Source organism: Panthera tigris, assembly GCF_018350195.1.
Source record: "Panthera tigris isolate Pti1 chromosome C2 unlocalized genomic scaffold, P.tigris_Pti1_mat1.1 chrC2_random_Un_scaffold_76, whole genome shotgun sequence".
NCBI lineage: Eukaryota > Metazoa > Chordata > Mammalia > Carnivora > Felidae > Panthera > Panthera tigris.
Genome location: NW_024962165.1, coordinates 115,217 through 137,833, shown reverse-complemented (window position 1 = coordinate 137,833; position 22,617 = coordinate 115,217). Strand labels below are relative to the sequence as shown.

Genomic DNA, 22,617 nt, shown 5'->3' with positions numbered 1-22,617 from the left:
AAATGTACAGCCTCCCTTGCCCAGTTTTTCCAACACCCTATTAGTTATCTGATAGATGATGATATTTATTTCATAGATCTTTTTTTGTGTGTGTGTGGGGAGGGCACATAATAAAGTTGAACCCTATGCTTGACTTTGCTGAAAGTACTCTCAGAGAAGGGCTTAATAGTCTTGGAAGAAATGTTTGATAAAAGCACAATGAGCATGACCCTGGGCAGTCTTAAGCTGCCCATCATGAAGAATGGACACTTTTATGGGAAAACTGATGACTACCTTTGTGAGATTTCCTCTCAGGGTGAACACCACTGGAGCCTGAACACAACCTATGTGGAAAAGATATCATCGAATTCAATTTAGAAGTGCATTTGTGACCCAGCACAGCTAGGACTGCCTTGTGGAGTGGAGGGGTCTAGAATTCACTAGTAAGGTTTGACCTGAAGATCCTCAGGAGGTCCTTTCTGTCTCCACTTCCGTTCCCTCTCCCATCGGCTGGTGTGGTAATCCCACCACACCCGAGTCTCCTGCTTTGGGTAAAATTTGCCCTCTGCAGTCATACTTTATTAAAAGGTAAGCGCACCCTGGGAAAGGTAACACATTAAGCTGATGCCAATTTCACCCTAGTTTGACAATATTAGAAAAATTCCTTTCTTTTTTTTTTTCTTTTTTTTTTTTTTTTTACTATTACTTGAAAGGAGAGCATAAAAGGAAGAAGAAACTTAATGTAGAATAAAAATGAAGGGGTGACTTTGGATCATGGTATCCGGTAGAAGACACCCACCTCTCCCAGAGGACAAGTGGAGGAAGAGGGAGTTTGGGAGTTATCTGGAGACAGAACTGGTGTCATAAGAAAGGGAACGGATTAGACAGGGAACAAGGAAGAGAGATGGGGTCCCTATCATTGATAGGGTCATAGACCCTATCTATTCATTGAGTCTTCTGTTTAGTTACTTTATCTACCACGTTCCTTATTCCCTGATCATACCCTCTCACCCCCATTTAATTGAACTTTTTCTTTATTTAATGTCATGCTTTTAATTATGACATAAGAAGGATATCATTGCTTAGCAGTGTGGTTGGTAGGGTAATGTTACAATGTCTGATACAATCCTAGGGTATTGAGACCTGCATTCACTTTTTTCCACCTGCTGCCAACAGGAATTACATTGGGAACATATTAAAAAGTAATTTGTTTCATTCAACATATAATCAACAAAATGCAAGAATAAAATCATGACACTCCTTGACTTACAGTAAAAGCCTTAAACAGTAACACGAGATATTGTTTTCTAAAAATGGCATTTCAAACCTACATTTAATGATCTCTTGTTAGGGTTAAAAGGGTCAAACCCCCGAAATACTTCAAAGAAAACAATGTAGCTCCGTAGAACAGAACAACCCACTCTTGCTGTTCACTCCTGACACATACTCCTGACAAATGAGTGACTTCCAGGGAAATCTGGATCCCAAACACCAGAGCAAAGGACCCCAGCTCCCATCCGCCCCACCCCCATCTGCACAGGAACTAGGAGCTAGGAGTCCACCCTCAAATGGATTGTGAATCAAAGCTCCTCAAACTGCCTAACCAAATGCTCAATTTCCCAGTTTCTTTTTTTTTTTTTAATATGAAATTTGTTGTCAAATTGGTTTCCATACAACACCCAGTGCTCATCCCAACAGGTGCCCACCTCAATGCCCATCAATTTCCCAGTTTCTTTTCTGTTCAGTTAGATGTCAATCTGAACAATTTGGGAATCTTAACATTTCTTTTAAAACCACATACAAATGGCTCTTCATTCCTCTGGCAAGTACAAAATAGCCCACCCTCAGGAGAAAGGAAACCAATATTTATGGTAAAAAATAAAATATGATGTGATTGTGTTAAGATCTTCCGCTGGCTTGCTCAAAAGGCTACTGCTTCTTGTTTAAGCTGCCACAGCAAATCTCTGCTGGTAGGGAGAAAAATTTCCACGGCTCAATAATGAGATAACATCAGTAAGCAATTTATTAAAGAGACTGCCATCCATCACTGGAATTTTGAACAATAATGATGCATCGAAAATAAGTATTCCCAGTTTTTTTTTTTTTCCCTCCTCACAAATTCCTTCAGTTCCAATATCTCTTCAGTAAATTGTTAATAGTATTTTGCTCTTTGTCTTTTTGGAAACAAGCCCAGGAGTGAGAAGACACCAGCAGCAGCTGTCACAAACCCAATGGTACTTATTGCTTGGTTGGCCTATAGAGAAATGAGAAACAAAAAACACCACAGCTTATTCTAAAGGCACCTCAGTGTCCTAAATCCAAGCAAACTGAAGACCCTTTCAATGACACCAGAAAAATTTAAAGCTTCATGCCAAATTAAGTTCTGTGTGAAGATGAATAAATTTATAATTTTTATAATTATGTCAAAGAGATAGTTAAATACATGTAGGTATACGTTTCTCATATTTTTATGGCCCCCAATAGTTTATAACTCATTATGGCACAATTCCTAATAATCATCATAGTACATCTGGGAGGTAGTGTTACTCCTATTTGGGAAAACTTGGTAAGTTAAGTGATTTGCCTGAGGTCATACCACCAACATGTTTAGATATGGGTTGAGCCATGAACCATGTGTTTCTTTTCCAAACAATCCCTACCTCCTTAATACACCCTAGTTTGGTCTATACCAGAGTGAATATCATGTGTGTGTGTGTGTGTGTGTGCATGTGTGTTCCTGACTCAAGAATGTCTACTAGAGAAAGAATTCACAGATGTAATCTAAACTAAATACCTCTGTGCTCTTATTTGGTAGCTACAATTTCTCTTTTGATAAACAAACTTCAAAAGAGGTCGCTACTGATGTTAACTATTGTGTCACAAATTAATTTCTCATGTAGACAAACTAAAATAAACTACTCTCAAGCTCAGTTGTCCATAAAGGAGTTCAGACGTTTGTAGCTTTAAGGGTATTAATCATCATGATGAGGGATCTAATAAATATTCATGATTTTCATGGCACTCAGCTAATATTGCCTTCCATCTGCATGAGTTTGCATGCAGTTTTATGACCCAAAGGTCATATTCAGATGCTTCAGAGTCATCAGACATTCTGAAAACAACAATTGTTCTCCGGGATTGAAGAAATCAGGCTTTCAAATAAAGCAAAACATTTTCCCCAAATGATTCCAGGGACCAACCCAAATGCTGGAAAGCCTGACCCAGATCACATTTGAGCATGCCTTCTCTCTAACCCACAGGTCTCCACCACAGAGCCTGCCACCCCTACGTGACTGCCACATAGTGCTGCCTCCCTACCTGCAGCTTCCCTGTGGGAACCAGACTGCAAGGGCCTGGCCAATGACAGGAGCATTTACTCCATTTATATCACCCTGCGGTCTGCAGGGACAAGGCCAGGCACCAAAACTCCCTGCTGTGCCACCATCCCCAGCTGCCAGGGAGAGTGGCAGCTGGCGAACAAATGACAAATGCTATTTTACTTTACAATCCTAACTTTATTTGGTTGCTTGATTATTTTACTCATAATTTTTAATTAGTCACCACCTAAGTTATTTCCCGGGGAAAGAGTCAGAATTTGCTGCAGTCCAGAACTACCCATGGGGAGCCAGGGGGACAGGCAGATACAAGACAGAGGACAAAATTCCAAAGAGAGGCAAAATCAATAATCAGATAGTCAATCGGATAATCAAGCCTGACTCTCATGTAATTCCAGGCAGATGCTGAGATCCCAAGATCTGATACAGGGAAATGTGGTGGTGGCGGGGCAATGAACAAATAGGAAGATGCAATTGGTATCTTTAGAGAGAGGAGTCAAATGGCAGTAGGGTACAGCCCTGGGGAAGATCCTGTGGGCTTCCCAAATCCCAAACACTTATTTAAAATTATATTCTAGACGGCAAAATCCTGTGACAATCCCTTGGCGTTTTGTGTATTGGGATCTGCTAAACGCAGACCTAACTCACTGGGTATCTTTCAGCCAGTAGAAATACAAGAGATGAAAGAAATCCCACAGATCTAAGAGGCCTGGGGAAAGCAATGTGATCCTAAGCCAAAATCCCCTGACAGCACACAGGCCAGATACAATTACAAGGAAACTATTTCCTATAGTGCACGCGGTTTCCCAAATCCCAAACACTTACTTCAAGTTACATTCTAGATGGCAAAACCCTGTGTGATTGGGACAATCCCTTGGCGTTTTGAGTAACAGGATCTGACTTGCAAGATTGTAACATCTCAGAATGTTCTCAGAACCTATATGAACACGAGCTTTTATTTCACAATTTAGGATTATAAAGTCACCTAAGCTGACTCTTCATACTTTTATCCTTTACAGGGCTTTCTGACTGTGGGCCATAATAAAAGCCTCATTCTGAGGATCTAAACATGACCAAGGAAACATTAGTTGAATCTGGAGTGCTGTATCCTGACATAGCACAGCTGGGTCACAGATGACCACAAGGTCTACCAAAATTCCTTTTCCTCTGAGACTCTAAGTTCACAGTGCTATGCACTGAAGCACAGTCAGGGTATATTGTAGATCAGCTTGTTCAGGCCTATGCAAGAGTGCTGCCATCTTCCACAAAGCTAGGCACATTTCAATACCTTGTTAAGACTATACCAGTGGAACATGTCTACTTAAAATCTTTTTTAAAAGAAAAGACAAGCCACATACTAGAAAACAACAAAACAAAACATTTCCAACAGGCAAATCTGATAAGGAACTGTTATCCAAAATATGTAAAAAGTTCTTAAAACTCAACAAAAAGAAAACAAGCAAGCCACCCAGTTTAAAAATGGGCAAAAGATCTCAAGAGACACATCGTCAAATATGCAAATCACAAAGGAGCATATGAAAAGATGCTTAACTTCATACACGTTTAGGGAATTGCAAATTAAGATAGTGAGACACCACTGTGTACCTATTAGAATGGCTAAAACCCAAAATGCTCACAATACTAAATGTGGAAGAAGACATGGAAAAACAGGAACTCTCATTCGTTGTTGGTGGGAATGCAAAAGGGCACAGCCACTTTGTAAGACCTTTCATGGTTTCTAACAAAAATAAACATATTCTTACCATACAATCGAGTAATCATGCCCTTTGGTATTTACACAAAACCCTGCACACAAATATTTCTAGAAGTTTTATTCATAATTACCAAAACTCGGAATCAACCAAGATGGTTTTTAGTTGCTGAATGTACATCCAGACAATGGAGCGTTACTTGGTGATAGAGAAAAATGAGTTACCAAATCATGAAAAGACATGGAGGAATTTTAAATGCATGTTGCTTAGTATGCATTCTTCTCAGCAGTTGCCAGAGACTTGGGAGGAGGAAAGACGAATAGGCAAAGAGAGCACGGAGAAGTTTTAGGGTAGGGAAACTATTCCGTATGATACTGTACTAGTGGATATATGTCACTATACAGTTATAATTTATAGAATGCAAAACACTAAGACTAAACCCTAATGTAAACTATTTTAGGAGAGGCAAAATTTTTCCTTTGTGCATCTTAGGTTTTCAGCTGAGGCTCACTAATAAAAGGCAAATTGACAAGAGAAAAACAGAGGTTTATTAACATGTACATCTCAAACATACACAGGAGAAACTCAGGGAAGAGTAATTCAAAGAGGTGGCTTAGAATTCAGGCTTACATAGCACATCTGCAGCAAAGATCAATACATTTGTAGAGTAATGGCAGGACAAAAGAAAGCAGTTTCAGGCTGCCAAGGATGGCAGACCGCGGTAAGGTAAACATGGGAAATTAATGGCAAAGGCTAGTTAGTAAGGGTTGTTATATAAAATTTTTTTTTACATTTATTTATTATTGAGAGACAGAGAGACACAGAGCGTGAGCAGGGGAGGGGCCGAGAGATGGAGAGACACAGAATCCGAAGCAGGCTCCCGCTCTGAGCTGTCAGCACAGAGCCCCACACGGGGCTAGAACTCAGTAACCGCGAGATCATGACCTGAGCCAAAGTCGGACGCTCAACCGACTGAGCCACCCAGGTGCCCCAGTAAGTGTTGTTATTTAGATTCCTCTACTGGTTGTCTGTGATGATTAATTTTTGTCCTTCCTGCTAGCAAAGGGAAGAGGGACACCTTTCAAAATGTATCTCCCACTTTTAGGCAAATATGTGGAGAGCAGGGCCTCCTTCTTAAGTGCCTTCAGCTCTTGATAATAAATAATAATCCTTATGACACATATTTTGAGGTGATATTCTAGTTTCCTTCACTATGGACTTTGGTGGATAATGTGTCAGTATTGGTTCATTATTTGTAACAAATATACCACACTGATATGGAACGGTGATGGTTGGGGAGGCCGTGTATATGGGTGATGGGGAGGGGGTATGTGGGAACTCTCTAAAATTCCAGATCACATTTGCTGTGAACTGTAGATTACTCTAAAAAAAAATAAAGCCTATAACTTTTTTAACACAAAAAAGCACGAAGAAGAAAAAGATGGACCATGATCCTTCCACCTTTCTAATCTTTTTAAATGCTGTTGAGGTTTTTTAATTTCAGAGAAATACATAGCCATTCCCCAAGAAAACTGTTCTATGTCCAAGACCTCTAATCCCTTGCAGCAAAGGCAGTCCTGAGAAGAAAATACATTGCAATCCAGGCCTATCTCAAGAAACAAGAAATATCCCCAACCTAACCTCACACCTAAAGGAACTAGAAGCAGAGCAGCAAAGAAACCCCAAATCCAGGGGCGCCTGGGCGGCTCAGTCGGTTAAACTTCCGACTTCAGCTCAGGTCACGATCTCGTGGTCCGTGAGTTCAAGCCCCGCGTCGGGCTCTGGGCTGATGGCTCAGAGCCTGGAGCCTGCTTCCGATTCTGTGTCTCCCTCTCTCTGCCCCTCCCCCGTTCATGCTATGTCTCTCTCTGTCTCAAAAATAAATAAACGTTAAAAAAAATAATTAAAAAAAAAAAAAAAGAAACCCCAAATCCAGCAGAAGAAGAGAAATAATACAGATGGGAGCAGAAATAAACAATATAGAATCTGAAAAAAACAGTAGAACAGATCAACGCATCAAAGAACTGGTTTTCTGAAAGAATAAACACAATTGATAAACCCCTAGCCAGACTTTTCAAAAAGAAAAGAGAGAGGACCTATAAAATCATGAATGAAAGAGAAGAGATCACAACCAATACCACAGAAATACAAACAATTATTAGAGAATACCATGAAAAAATATATGCCAACAAACTGGGCAACCTGGAAGACATGGACAAATTCCTGGACACCCACACACTACCAAAACTCAAGTGGGAAGAAATAAAATATTTGAACAGACCCATAACCAGCGAGGAAACTGAATCAGTTATCGAAAATCTCCCAACAAATAAGAGCCTAGGCCAGATGGCTTCCCAGAGAAATTCGACCAGACATTTAAAGCAGAGTTAATACCTATTCTTCTCAAGCTGTTCCAAAAAATAGAAATGGAAAGAAAACTTTCGGACTCATTCTATGAAGCCAGCATTACCTTGATTCCCAAACCAGATAGAGACTTCACTAAAAGGGAGAATTACAAACCAATATCCTTCTTGAACATGGATGCAAAAATTCTCAACAAGATACTGGCAAATCGAATTCAACAGTATATTAAAAGAATTATTCACCATGACCAAGCGGAATTCATTCCTGGGCTGCAGGGCTGGTTCAATATTCACAAATCAATCAGTGTGATCCATCACATTAAAAGAAGAAAGGATAAGGGCCATATGATCCTGTCAATAGTTGCAGAAAAAGCATTTGACAAAATACAGCATTCTTTCTTAATAAAAACTCTCAAGAAAGTTGGGATAGAAGGAACATAGCTTAACATCATAAAGCCATATATGAAAAGCCCACAGCTAATATTATCCTCAATGGGGGAAAATTGAGAGCTTTCCCTCTGAGATCAGGAACACTACAGGGATGTCCACTCTCACCGCTGTTGTTTAACATAGTATTGAAAGTCCTGGCCTCAGGAATCAGACAACAAAATGAAATAAAAGGCATCCAAATTGGCAAAGAACAAGTCAAACTTTCACTTTTTGCAGATGACATGATACTGTACATGGAAAACCCAAAAGACTCCACCAAAAAGCTGCTAGAACTGATATATGAACTCAGCAAAGTCACAGGATATAAAATCAATGTACAGAGATCAGTTGCATTTCTATACGCCAATAATGAAACACTAGAAAGAGAAATCAATAAATTGATCCCATTTACAATAGCACCAAGAACCATAAAATACCTAGGAATAAACCTAAGCAAGGATGTAAAAGATCTGTATGCTTAAAACTATAGAACACTTAAGAAAGAAATTGAAGAAGACACAAAGAAATGGAAAAACATTCCCATGCTCATGGATTGGAAGAGCAAATATTGTTAAGATGTCAATAATACCCAAAGTAATCTACCCATTCAGTGAAATACCAAAATTGCACCAGCATTCTTCTCAGAGCTAGAAGAAACAATCCTAAAATTTGTATGGAACCACAAAAGACCCTGAATAGCCAAGCTAATGTTGAAAAAGAAAACCAAAGCCAGAGGCATCACAATCCCAGACTTTAGTTTCTACTACAAAGCTGTAATCATCAAGACAGTATGGTATTGGCACAAAAACAGACACATAGACCAATGGAATAGAATAGAGAACCCAGAATGGGACCCACAAATGTACAGCCAACTAATCTTTGAGAAGGCAAGAAAAGGGTATCCAATGGAAAACAGTCCCTTCAGCAAATGGTGCTGGGAGAACTGGACAGTAACATGTAGAAGAATGAAACTGGACCACTTTGTTACACCATACACAAAAATAAAGTCGAAATGGATTAAAGACCTAAATGTGAGACAGGAAACCATCAAAACCCTAGAGGAGAAAACAGGCTACAACCTCTTGCCATTTGCAACAATGTGGATGGAACAGGAGGGTATTGTGCTAAGTGAAATGAGTCAGTCAGAGAAAGACTGTACCATATGCTTTCACTCATATGTGGAATTTGAGTAACTTAAGAGAAGACCATGGGGGAAGCAAAGGGGGAAAAATAGCTTTTAACAAAGAGGGAGGCAAACCATAAAAGACTCTTAAATACAGAGAAGAAACTGAGGGTTGATTTGCGGGGGGTGTGGGGGAGAGGGGAAAATGGGTGATGAGCATTGAGAAGGGCACTTGTTGGGATGAGCACTGGGCATTGTATGCAAGCAATGAATCTACTCCCAAAGTCAAGAGGACACTATATATGCTGATGTTAGCTAACTTGACAATAAATTAGATTTAAATAAATAAATAAGTAAATAAATACATAAATAAATTTGTTGAAACTTTCAAAAAAAAGGCCCTTAATCCCTGAGGAGACCCCAAAACTAATCAAACACTAGCTATTGTTGGTAGTAATATTATGAATTGTTGATAATAATGAAAATAATAATAATGTGCTACAGTTTCTATCAGATCAACATAAATTTTATCGAGGAGTACCAATACAGAGCTATAAAATTCTTAATTACTATAATTAAAAATAACATTCATCTAAGACACATTGTTTATTGAGATGGATGATATATAATACAGTGCACTAAGAGACTTCAAATATCTAGTATAATCCCCCAAAGAGCCTCAGTTTATAGGTTGGGAAACTGATAAACAATGTTCTCCAAGCCACCAACCTAATAACTGGGGAAGATGTGGTTGTAGCTCAGGTAAGCACAATTTCAAAGCTTAGGTGAGTTCTTGGGGCTGTCACTGTACTTCCTGCAACAGAACCAGCTAGAGAACAGTTCTAGTTGTTGAGGAATGATTAATTTTTCATGGGTCTTGATTCTGGGTATGAAAGGGGAAAAGATGAGGGATGGTAAATTAGAGCCAAAGCAAGAAGATGGTTCTGATCCCATTTTTTTTTTTTTTTTTTTTTTTAGCCACATTAAAAAAAATTGCTTCTTGAACACAGTGGACAACTTTATCCTTTACAAAGGAGAGGAATGGACTTCACTTCCTAGTTACACCCTTAGTTTTTAATGCGAAGGTGAACAGGATTTTTTGTGTGGATATTTTCTGTGCTCTGGCTCACAAGCGATTTATTGTTACATGTGAATAGCACATTCATTATGTTAATATATTTCCTAAAGAAACGCATTTCCAATTAAATTATTTCCTAATGAAAACAAATGTATCCTTTTATGTTCCCTGTCCCATCTTCCCAAGCTTCCGTGAGGGGAATTGGAAACTAATTCCTTAGAACAGATGTTTCTGTAACTGATTCAACCATTTCAGGATACTGGGAGCCTTTATTCATTCTCTAATATCCCTTTAATAAATCTTTAGGTTAGAACATCAACGTTGGAATTGGATTGGTGCCACAATAGGTAGAAAGAAGGCAAATGAACCAAGCATGCTTTTAGTTAGGAATCTGCCACGCTACAAAATAGTGTGAGAGACGACAACATTGCATGCTACTTTAAAAATAAAGTAATTGATCCATTTTAAGAAATCATCCAAAATCTCAACCAATCAAAGGACCTGCTTAAAAGCACAAGATTCCTCTGAAACTAGCATTGCAAGGAGACAGAAACAATTTTCAAAGCCACCAAAATATGTCTGTCATTAGCTGGCCTCTCTCAGTCAGGTAATGGAGAAGAATCTCAGAGTTACCATCTCTATTTCTGGCAAAGGAACTTCCATTTAAATATTTCAACATTCTTTTCAGAATGTCCCTTTCAGCATGTGAGGCTGCTGTATGGCAGAAAAACGGAAGGAAGGAACCCTGAAGGACAGAACGCAACAGGACTGACAGAAAAGCTACGGTCTTGATTCTGCTTCAAGCTCCTTCCAGCCCCAAATTCAAAATGTCCACGTTCACGCATTAATGTGGTCATAACTGCTACATGATCTTGGACACCTCAATTCCTGTCCTTATCCTTCAGGATTCTCACCTTTTCTCCATTCTTTTCATTTTGTTTTAGGCCTGAGAATCTTATAGTCAGTAGTGCTTATTTTCCCAAGGTAAGCAACTTCTATGTCTTCTAAAGAAAACTCACCTGCTCTGAAACTCCTTCTCCATAGCGAAGCAAAGTCACAAAATGCTCACAGTTGTTGACAAGTATGTCATAATCCACCTCTTGTCCAATAACAATCTCTGACCGCTGCATGACTTCCTCCATGGGGAGAGGAGGATAAGTTTCATCATATTTATTGTTTATTCTGTATGTGTCGTTTCCCACGACATCCTTCAGGGGCTGCATCTTCACCAGGGCCTTCCTGCTAAATATAGACTTGGCGCTTGTAAATGCTGCAGGAATGCCATCCTCTATAAGGAGAATTCTGGTTAGCAAGATGTGGTGACCCAGCTCAGAGAACCCCAATGCCAGAGTATTGCAATGCCACATGTTTGGAAGTGATGGAGTCACTGAACCCAGCTCGGTTCCCAACTTAGCACCAAACCAGAAGCCACTTTAATCATACCAGGCTTAATAACTCACTTGGTAGTTTATCTATAATGGAAAATAGAAGAGAAACCTGTATCTGCCCATAGAGAAAACTGAGTGAGAAAACTACCCATTCTTGAGAAACAAGTTCTCTATCAATTGGCATTATTATTAGAGATCTTGGTATGTGTCCCTAACAGAATACAAATAAAACCATTGTCTCCTTTTTTTTCCCTATAAAATATGCTTTTATTCAGCATCTGAACCCTTCCCAGCTACTCTCTTTGGGCCTCAGCTGTGTGCATTGTGATTGATAAGCTCGTCCTAGTTGTCTAAGTGTGCTCCTTACCCCTTTCTCTGCTTTTTACACTTGTTCTTTCAACTTGGCTTCAATTTGGTTCCAATTTGAAACCCCTCCAAGGGGTCATCTGGGGTCAAGCTGGGGCCCTGCTTTTATCTTGCCAGTTCCTTTAGGCCAAGAAACTAAGTCCTGAAACTGAATCTAACCTAGTAGGCCCTGTCCACCAGATGCAGCCCCATGCAATGCCATACCCACCTGTTACATGTCCCACCCCTGCAACTCCCTTTTAACTGCCTCAGTTGGCAAACAGTTACCTTTGTCTAGATATCTTTGTCTCCTGGCCTGCTACTGCCAGTATCTGAGGTTGGACAGATGATTGCTCAGTGTTCAGCTCTAACACCTGGCCCTGGTCCCTCTCCATCTGCCCAAGACTGCTATGCTTGGCTATGTGTTCAAGTCAATCATGAGAGAGTCTCCATGTAACCGGTGTGAAGAGAGTCTTCCTTTTTGTAATAACTAAAAGCTAACTTTCTTTTCCACTCCCTTTTTTTTCCTACCTTCCAAGTTCCTTTTCCTTCAAGCAGCATTTCCAGTTAATATCTTACACATTGGAAGTTCTTGTACAAGTTCTTAGAGCAGAGATCTCCTAGTTAGAATTACTAAAGTTTTATTTACACTAGTCTGATGCTATCAATTTATAGAGGAGGACACTGAAGCTTAGAGAGGTAAACTGGCTTGCAAAATACCACCTGAGTAGTTAACAATAGAACCAGAAAACTGCGTTTCAGTCTACAGGATCAGAGCTCAGTACTAGAACCATATTAAAATGGAGCTTAACACATGAAAATAAGGGAAGAGCAGAAAAATCTCTTATTGTATTCCAGACGTGAAAACTGCAGAGATATTGCAGCATTGCTTACTGTTAATCACTAGACTCTGCAGAAACTAATGGGTGTGTATCGTAAATGTCACTTTATTTGCCATTTCCATTTCCAATATTCTAGAACAAGAGGCAAATATCTCAAGATGTTGCAAAAGTCACTACATTAAAAATTCTCAGACATCTCCAAGATAGTAAGACCAAGGTTATTAAAACTTCTTTCTAAATGTAACTTGAAGAAAAAAAAATCTCCAGGCTACTTGTTATTTGCATACAGTTTTTTTCTTAAAAAATGAATTAATTTGTGCTTATTTCTAAATATTTAGGAAATATATAAAAAAACAACATAAATGTGTAAATTTAAATCACCCATTATCTGCCCAACCATAATCATGTTATTATTTTGATAATAATATTATCATATCCTTCTATTTTGTCTTTTATTAACACATGTATATTGAAGCATGCCTATGTGTGCATTCACATGGGTATATATTATTTCTTTGCAAAGTAGGTATAATATGACACACTGCATTTTTAATCTAGATTTTTTTTCAAGTAAATATCATGCAAGATTATTTCTCAAGCAATTAAGCATGTCCAGAAATATGATTTTTAATGGCCGTTAAATAGCTATTGTTTTGGCTTATCTAGCACCCCATCCCACCTCTGCCTCTTTCTTTCTGGAAATGATTTTGTGTGGGCTAATCACAGTATCTCCTTCTCCAGGGCACAACGATGGTGCAGTGATGGGCATGGGATCCACACTCGCCCAAATCAGATTGTTCTCCATGCTATTTCTAACTGCAACAGGCAGGGATTGGCCCTCTCTTATTAGATCACAAGACTGTAAGAATAAGAGCCTAAGGATGTTGATGACTATCAGTTCAGTCTCCTAGAGAGGCATAGTCTGGGAGAATTAAGACAATACTTGGAAAGGAAATGCAGATGTGAGTCTTGATACTCATGTTTATGCCCCTACATCCAGGCATCCTTGAAGCCAGCACCAACCATCTTTATCCTTTTTTGTAGTTTTCCTCAGTGAAGCAATGAATTTGCCTTTTTGCTTATGCTAACTTTTGTTTGTTTCCGTTACTTGCAACTAAAGAATTCTGTCAATATTCTGTGACAAAGTCATAATTCACTTAACTAGTCCACTATTGAATGTAAGCCATTGTTGGCTTCTTTTTTTTTTTTAACCTCTTCATCCCCTTCACATATTTCTTTTTTTTTTTTTAATTTTTTTTTCAACGTTTTTTATTTATTTTTGGGACAGAGAGAGACAGAGCATGAACGGGGGAGGGGCAGAGAGAGAGGGAGACACAGAATCGGAAACAGGCTCCAGGCTCCGAGCCATCAGCCCAGAGCCTGACGCGGGGCTCGAACTCACAGACCGCGAGATCGTGACCTGGCTGAAGTCGGACGCTTAACCGATTGCGCCACCCAGGCGCCCCCATTTCACATATTTCACCTATCCCCCTATCCCTCCCCTCTGGCAACCACCCATTTGCTCTCTGTATTTGTGAGTCTGTTTCTGGTTTGTTTGTTCATTTGTGATTTTGTGGGTTTTGTTTTTTTTGTGGGTGATGGTTTTTTTTTTAGATTCCACATAGAAGTGAAATCACATGGTATTTGTCTTTATCTTATTTCACACAGCATAATACCATTTAGATCCATCTATGTTAAGGCAAATGCAAAGATCTCATTCTTTTTTATGGCTAACATTCCATTATATATATATTACATATTATGTATATATGTATGTGTATATACATATACATAACTTCTTGTGTATATATATATATATATATTTGTGTGTGTGCATGTGTGTGTGTGAGCGAGTATATATATTACATCTTCTTTATCCATTCATCTCTCAGTGGACATCTAGGTTGCTTCCTTATCTTGGCCCTTGTAAATAATGCTGCAAAAAACACAGGGGTACATACATCTTTTCGAATTAGTGTTTTCACTTTCTTTGGGTAAATATCCAATAGTGGAATTATTGGATCATTGGTATTTTTGAGGAAACTTTAATTTTCTGTGGAAATATACTGTTTTCCACAATGGCTACACAAATTTATATTCCCACTGGCAGTGCAGGATTATTCTCTTTTCTCCACACCCTCACCATTATTTGTTATTCTGCCATTGCCTGTTTTTTAAACTGTTATGAGATAGAAGTGAATACCATTATGCTGAATATTATTCTATATCTTTATAAATATTTCTGAAGAATAGACTCAGAGAAGTAAAATTACAGGGTCAGAGCATAGGAACTCTTTTAAGACTCTTCATGCACACTATTTAAATTCTTTGGTTTTCATTATATGAAGTTTATTGCCAAATTGGTTTCCATACAACACCCAGTGCTCATGCCAAGTGCTCATCGAAGGACTTCCATACAACACCCAGTGCTCATCGAAGGTGCCCTCCTCGATACGCATCACCCACCCTCCCCTCCCTCTCACCCGCCCCATCAACCCTCAGTTTGTTCTCAGTTTTTAAGAGTCTCTTATGCTTTGGCTCTCTTCCACTCTAACCTCTTTTTTTCTTTTTCCTACCCCTCCCCCATGGGTTTCTGTTAAGTTTCTCAGGATCCACAGAAGAGTGAAACCATGTGGTATGTGTCTTTCTCTGTATGGCTTATTTCATTTAGCATCACACTCTCCAGTTCCATCCATGTTGCTACAAAGGGCCATATTTCATTCTTTCTCATTGCCATGTAGTACTCCATTGTGTATATAAACCACAAATTCTTTATCCATTCATCAGTTGATGGACATTTAGGCTCTTTCCATAATTTGGCTATTGTTGAGAGTGCTGCTATAAACATTGGGGTACAAGTTCCCCTATGCATCAGTACTCCTGTATCCCTTGGGTAAATTCCTAGCAGTGCTACTGCTGGGTCATAGGGTAGGTCTGTTTTTAATTTTCTGAGGAACCTCCACACTGTTTTCCAGAGTGGCTGCACCAATTTGCATTCCCACCCACAGTGATTTGTTCATCTTGGCCACTCTGACTGGCGTGAGGTGATATCTGAGTGTGGTTTTGATTTGTATTTCCCTGATGAGGAGCGACGTTGATCATCTTTTCAAGTACCCGTTGGCCATCAGGATGCGTTCTTTAGAGAAGTGTCTATTCATATTTTCTGCCCAATTCTTCACTGGGTAGTTTTTCGGGTGTGGAGTTTGGTGAGCTCTTTATAGATTTTGGATACTAGCCCTTTGTCCGATATGTCATTTGCAAATTTCTTTTCCCATTCCGTTGGTTGCCTTTTAGTTTTGTTGGTTGTTTCCTTTGCTGTGCAGAAGCTTTTTATCTCCACAAGGTCCCAGTAGTTCATTTTTGCTTTTAATTCCCTTGCCTTTGGGGATGTGTCAAGTAAGAAATTGCTATGGCTGAGGTCAGAGAGGTCTTTTCCTGCTTTCTCCTCTAGGGTTTTGATGGTTTCCTGCCTCACATTCAGGTCCTTTATCCATTTTGAGTTTATTTTTGTGCATGGTGTGAGAAAGTGGTCTAGTTTCATTCTTCTGCATGTTGCTGTCCAGTTCTCCCAGCACCATTTGTTAAAGAGACTGTCTTTCTTCCATTGGATATTCTTTCCTGCTTTGTCAAAGATGAGTTGGCCATACGTTTGTGGGTCTAGTTCTGGGGTTTCTATTCTGTTCCAATGGTCTATGTGTCTGTTTTTGTGCCATATTAAATTGTTTTCATGAATGATGTTATCAACTTTCATTTCCTTCAACAATATCCTTGCTTTCGTTTCATTATACCCTTATCAACACTGACTTATCACTTTTAAATGTTTGCTAATGTGATAGGCATAAAATGTGTTATTCTGTTTTACAATTCTTAGATCAGTCCCTTTAAAGATGGGTATTGACTTCTTTTCTTCTTCTACATACTGTTCATAGTTCTTTACCCATATGTTTGTTGGGATTTTGCTGTTTATGTATCCCCAGCATCTAGAATAGCCTTTGGCACATACTGGGTAATCTATAAATAGATGTTGAACAAATTGAAATGATTTGTGTGATAAGTAAAGACACTGACGCTAATGTTTGTGAGCAACATTCTCCCCAGTGGATTATTTCCTTTTTATGTTTTTTTTAATCCAGAGATTTTACTAGATTCTAATGTTAATTGGTTAACATTTTCATGTTAATTGGTCTTTGTGATTTAACCAAAGCCACTTTGGTCTTACTATGTCCTTCATTAAACCTATTTCGGATAAATATATCTACTTTCTACATTTTATTTCTTTTTTTTATGATTTCATTCATGATTCCTTCTTATAACAAGAGAATTCAAAACCTCCAGGAGTTGCGGGAAACAAAACTTATCTAGAGGTGCTATGTTGATAACACAACCATCACCCAGGTACAGTGCCCAGTGCTGATAGCCAGAACGAAACACTTCAATCAAGTCCCCTGGCTGGGGGTTACCAGGATAGCTTAAACTAAAACAATCATTAAACGCCATCTACAATGACAGACACAAAGACGATCCAGCTGACATGACTTGCCAAAAGAAAATCAGTTTAAGACCTCCACAGAAGTATAAGGATACAGAGTTTATTGGGACTGCATTCCGTATTAAAGACTTAAACTCACACCACTGTCCTTTGTATGATCATTCTTTGTACGATTCCAACACTGAATTTTGCGTGCAAAAGTGAAAAAAAAAACAAGTGGGAAAGAATTTTTCTGCTAATTTTTAAATTTTCTCTAGCAATGCTTCTCATCCTGATCAACCACAGATCTCATTTACGATAATAAGCATCTTATAGTTCTCTCTTTAAATCCAGATATTCATAGATAATATGATTTACCATACACAAAATTTCTAAAATAGTAATATGGGGCCCTATTTGAACAAAAAGGTGAAGTAAATTTACAATAGTATGTATTTTACTTATGTAAATAATCGGTCCATGACTATACAAAAAGATACAATAAACTGTCCAAAAGTGTGCACTTACTTAGCATGAAAGAGTCAACAGTCAGTGGCAGATGAGAAGCCTTTCAGCCTCTCAAATAAGTAAAATCAAAGAACATGGTATGCGAGGACTGACAATGATATTTTATGGAAAAAATACCTTGTATTGCAAAATTTCTCTCTCATTTAACTTAAGCAGAAAGAAGTTCCAGACTCAGAGGAGTGGCCAGTCACATATTCAGTAATATTGTAATACACGGGACATTTATTCCTTGTGCCAAACTGCTGTGCAATCTAGGTACTTCAGTCTCTACCCACTAAATATCAGTACTTGCTCTTTGTCATGTGACAACCACAAATATCCACAGAGATTTCCACCCTTCCCTTACCGCCCCATTTTCTGCTTGGTTCCTGACTTACTGATTCCAGAAACAGTGTTAAGGTGGCCACCGTAGAAGTGAGACAACTTGGAAGGTGGGGGATTTCGTCATGTTGATGAATATGAAAATTCTAAGCTTGGTGAGTTTTTTTCTTTTAAGTCACTATTTTTCAGAAAGAACATATAAGTCTCTGATGGTCGATTTTTATGAAAGGTTACATTTTCTACATAAGTATGGCATGGGAGTAGAATGATAGACATTCATCAATATTCAAAAGGAGATTTAGTGCTATATCCATTTTGAAACTCTGACAGCAGAGTTTCTCATCTCTCTGATGTAGATATCAAGTACTTAAGAAGCAGGGGGACAGTGTTGTCACAGATAATAGCATGACACAACTATTCAATATGTCCTGTAGATTATGGAGCAGGTGACAACATGTAGCACTTTCAACCTCTCAAAAAAGCTGCATTTTTAAAATATAAACATAAAACCTGGGTTGTATAGTAAACACAGTGTTTTGTTTTTTCTGTGGGGAGTAGTTCTTTGAAAGGTAATCTTTTTCTAGGTTTTTACATTTCTGATACTTTAGAATTTTTACTAAATATATATTATTTGTAATCAGAAAAAATTTTGGACATGTATTTAATAGTAATAGTGAGGGAGGCACCTGGATGGCTCAGTTAGTTAAGCATCTGACTTTGGTCTAGATAATGATAACGCCTTTCCGAGTTCAAGCCCCTTCCCCTCCCCCACTCACGCTTTGTCTCTTTCTCAAAAATAAACTTTTTAAAAAAGAAGTAAATAGAATTAGTGAAATAATGGATGAGGAACTATGCAGTTTCATTAAAATGCTTAATTTTTTTTCACTGAAGTATGTTACACTTGGTAAAATGTACAAATCTTCAGTGTAGAACTGGGGGGATGTGTATACATTCCAGCAAGCACCATTCCGGTCAAGATAGAGAGTATTTCTGTCCCCTAAGATAGTTTCCTTGCCCCTCTCAGCCAATCCCTCACCAAAGTAACCTCCACTTTGTATTGCATAGATTAGGGTCTGGAGCAGGCTTCTGCTCTGACTGGATCATTAATATACAATGCTGATCTGTGTAAGTCTCTCTTCCTCTGGGTGTCTTAGGAAATAGACTAAATAACCTTTATGGACACCTTCAGTTCTAGTATTCCAGGAGAGAAATGATAAGTAATGTATTTTCCTCAAGGGTCCTTAGTAAATGAGCAGTAAGAATTATCTCCCAACTTCCAGGTCTAACTTCAGCTACTAAGCCGTAAGGCTTTTGTATAATTAGTTCCTAAAGCTGTATCAAATAGACTCTATCCAAATGAGAAGGCAATAGTTAATTCTGAATAATAGATTAATGTTTCATTCATTCCCTTTTCACTATTAACTGCATGCTAAACAGGCCTTTGGCAGGCAATTGGCTCTGCTGAGGAGGCTCCTTGGTATAGCGGAGGAATAAAAACACAGGCCCAATCTCACTACATATAGAATCTAAAACAAACAAACATATAATTCTGAAGAATTAATTGCTGATTGCCAAAGGAAGGTGTGGAGAGTGGGCAAAATGCGTGAGGGTGGTCAAAATGTACAAAGTTCCAGTTGTAAGATAAATCTTGAGGTTGTCATGTACAGCATGGTGGCTATAGATAAGACTATTGTATTGCATATTTGAATGTGGCTATAAGAGTAGATCTTGAAAGTTCCTGTCAGAAGAAAAACAAATGTGTTACTTTATGAGGTGATGGATGTTAACTGGACTTATTGTGGTGTTTATTTCACAATATATACAAATATTGAATCATTATGCTGTTCCCCTTAAATTAATACAATGTATGTGTCCATTATATCTCATAAAACTGGAAGGAAAAAGGAAACACTGTCTGTAATAAAAAGAAGGAATTCTCAAAGCCACAAGAGAGAAAGAGGTTTTTTTTAATGTTTAATATTTTATTTTGAGAGAGAGAAAGAGAGAGTGGGGGAAGGGTAGAGAGGGAGAGAGAGAATCCCACGCAGACTCCATGATGTCAGTGCAGAGCCCGATCGGGGCTCAATCCCAGGAACCATGAGATCATGACCTGAGCCAAAATCAAGAGTTGGATGCTTAACCTACTGGGCTGTCCAGGGGCCCTGAGAAACAGAGTTCTAAGGGAAAAGAAAACTCATTTTCAGCTGGGAGGTTAGGGGAGGATTCACAGAAAGGGTTGACCAGAGAGCTGGACCTTGAATGATGAGTAGCAGTTGGATACACAGAAATAGACTTTCTCATACATGAGAATGACACGCTTCATCTGTAGAACATTCTCGGAGTGTTCTTTTCTCAGCAAGATGAATGGTTTAGTGCTGAGGGCCTCATAGATCCCACCTGGTTTATATCTGTGAGTGAGAAGGTCATCTTGGGGAAAACACGTTTGTGTAGCAGATTGACATAAGCAGAGTTTTCATATGTCTTATCTAGAGATCAAGATATATGGAAAAACTCTTGTATCTACGAAGCCACTGTTAATTAGTGCTTCTGCTCACAACCTTCTAGCTGTGCTGTGTCTACCTGAAGGGCTGTCAAGTTTTCTGATTGGGCCGGACAGTAGATGCCTTTTACCAATGCCACAGGAGTCGCTCTTCTCCTGGAGGATAGTACCTCGTAAGGGAGTTCCTTCCTTCTATTGCTGGTGCGAGAGCTTCTTTGTGGATGTGACACGTGTATTATTGAATCCGAAAGCAAGTGACCCAAAACCTCACTTTCCCACCAATTTCCATGTTGAGAACTATGTCCTGAGATCTTCAGATTTGAGCTCATGTGGGGTGTTCCTCTGTGTGAAGAAAATCCCTTACTAAGGCATGTTACTGAAAACCGCCTGGCCAGCCTCTCAAGGGAAGATTGGGAAAGAGCAAGTCACATTTACTGACTTGCCTACATCTACTTATTTCTTTCAAATAATATATTTTAAAAATGATTTGGGCTCAATTACCCACAACTTGAATTGCATCATCTTAATCTTTTTATTACTACTAAAAAATCATTTCCTTTTAAATAAACATGTTCTAAGCTCCACTGATGTGCTAGGAGTGGATACTCTGAAAATTCACAAGATGAAAGATCACAGTTTCTCTGTATCACATGTCCTAATTCTCGAAACATTCATCAAGCTTGCTCCGGGTCTGAAGCACTTTTCTAGGTGCTGGGGAAAGGAACTGGTGGGCCAGAGACCCACAGGAGTTATCTCTTACAATTCTTTTTTTTTTTTTTTTGGATGAAGCAATTACAGTCAGAGTGGTTATAATTTAACCAAGGTCACATGGCTAGTAAATCGCAGAGCCTAGACAGGAGTATTCTCTCCAGGATTAGTAGGTTTTCCATTACAAATTTTAAAAATGCATTTTTTTTCTTTTTTACGAGAATAAAAGCAAATCTGACATGTTTTCCCAAAATAGACTGATAGTTTGGTAGGCTAAGAACTGCCGACTGAGGACATTGTATGATCTCTTCTCAATAAAGAAGTGTAGATTACATTGGATCCAGCCAGATTTTTCTCACTGAAGTGTGTTCACAGAGCCATCTTGCACAGGTTGGGGTGGCGGGGGGTGGGGGGAGAGTCTTCCTTAGCCAGTTCAGTTCATTAGGAAAGAATATATATTGCTGAGAGCAAGCGATGTTGCTGTGGGTTTTAATTTATTTATCGATACCAAGTAAAAACTAAAAGAACTGTAATATGATTTGCTCCTAAAAGAACAATTGTGACTCATGGTATGATAGCACTTGCTATAGATCAGCTATGTAACTGGGACCAGATATAGTTTGTAGTTACTAAGTGTTTTGTTCGGTTTTCTACTCCAGTCTTCATCAGTTGAAATGCGACTGCCACTGTTATTTATGGTCTCTGTTTCTCCTCTACTTCCCCCAGTTTGAGTCTGATTTTAGAGGTTAGCCCTCTTTCCTCATACAACAGCTTAAATATGCATAGAACCATGTATTGCTTTTCTTTTTTTGAAGTGCTTTATTTATTTATTTTGAGAGAGAGAGAGAGAGAGGCGGAGAGAGAGGGAGGCAGAGAATCCCAAGCAGGCTCCGCACTGTCAGCACAGAGCCCAATATGTGGCTCAAACTAATGAACTGTGAGATCATGACCTGAGCTGAAATCAAGAGTCAGATGCTACCATGTATTACTTTTAGAAACCTTGGTTTCCATGTTATTTATTTGCTCATGCAATAATTCATTTGTCAAACTCTGCTTAAGCATCCACTATGTGGTAAGGCCCTGGGCTAGGCACCGGAGCTATGACAGTCCTCAGAAAAAAGCAAGCAAGCTCTTTGTACCAAATGTCACCACAAACATAATAGAGTGCGGGGAGAGTTCTTCGGGGAACGAACCTCTGACCCAGACCTGGAGGTGAGCAAAATGACTTCTCTGTCCTGATTCTGCAACAAAACTGCAAGACCCCTTTGACCTTCCCGCATCACGTAGAACAAGAAATCAAGTGTCATAGCATTCAAGCGACCTCTTTTTCACTCATGCATGCAACGAAAGAATGCGATGGCCTACTGGAATCAGGCACTGTTCTTGGCACAGGAAACAGGTAGTAATGAAAAAAAGATAACATTCCTGTGCTCAGAGATTTTACATTTTAATGAGAGAGGAAAGATTTGAACAAAAGCATATATAACATGCTGGGTGT

At 38.9% G+C, this 22,617-nt stretch overlaps 1 protein-coding gene across 1 annotated transcript; it reads right to left on the bottom strand.

The window, feature by feature from the left end:
• Positions 1-1,979: 1,979 nt before the first annotated feature.
• Positions 1,980-17,091, bottom strand: LOC122230424 (phospholipase A and acyltransferase 1-like). Its single transcript, XM_042977110.1, has 3 exons — positions 16,953-17,091; positions 11,039-11,307; positions 1,980-2,233 (listed from the first exon to the last, which is right to left on the bottom strand). Exons 1-3 carry the CDS (start codon positions 17,089-17,091, stop codon positions 2,132-2,134), a joined length of 510 nt encoding a protein of 169 aa, XP_042833044.1. The 3' UTR covers positions 1,980-2,131.
• Positions 17,092-22,617: the final 5,526 nt, after the last annotated feature.

Coding starts and splice junctions, on each gene's coding strand:
- LOC122230424 (XM_042977110.1), bottom strand. CDS start 17,091: ATGGCGTTTAATGATTGTTTTAGTTTAAGCTATCCTGGTAACCCCCAG. Junction 11,308..16,952: donor TATCAACATAGCACCTCTAG/ATAAGTTTTGTT, acceptor TTCTCCTTATAG/AGGATGGCATTCCTGCAGCA. Junction 2,234..11,038: donor GAGAAGGAGTTTCAGAGCAG/GTGAGTTTTCTT, acceptor ATTTCTCTATAG/GCCAACCAAGCAATAAGTAC.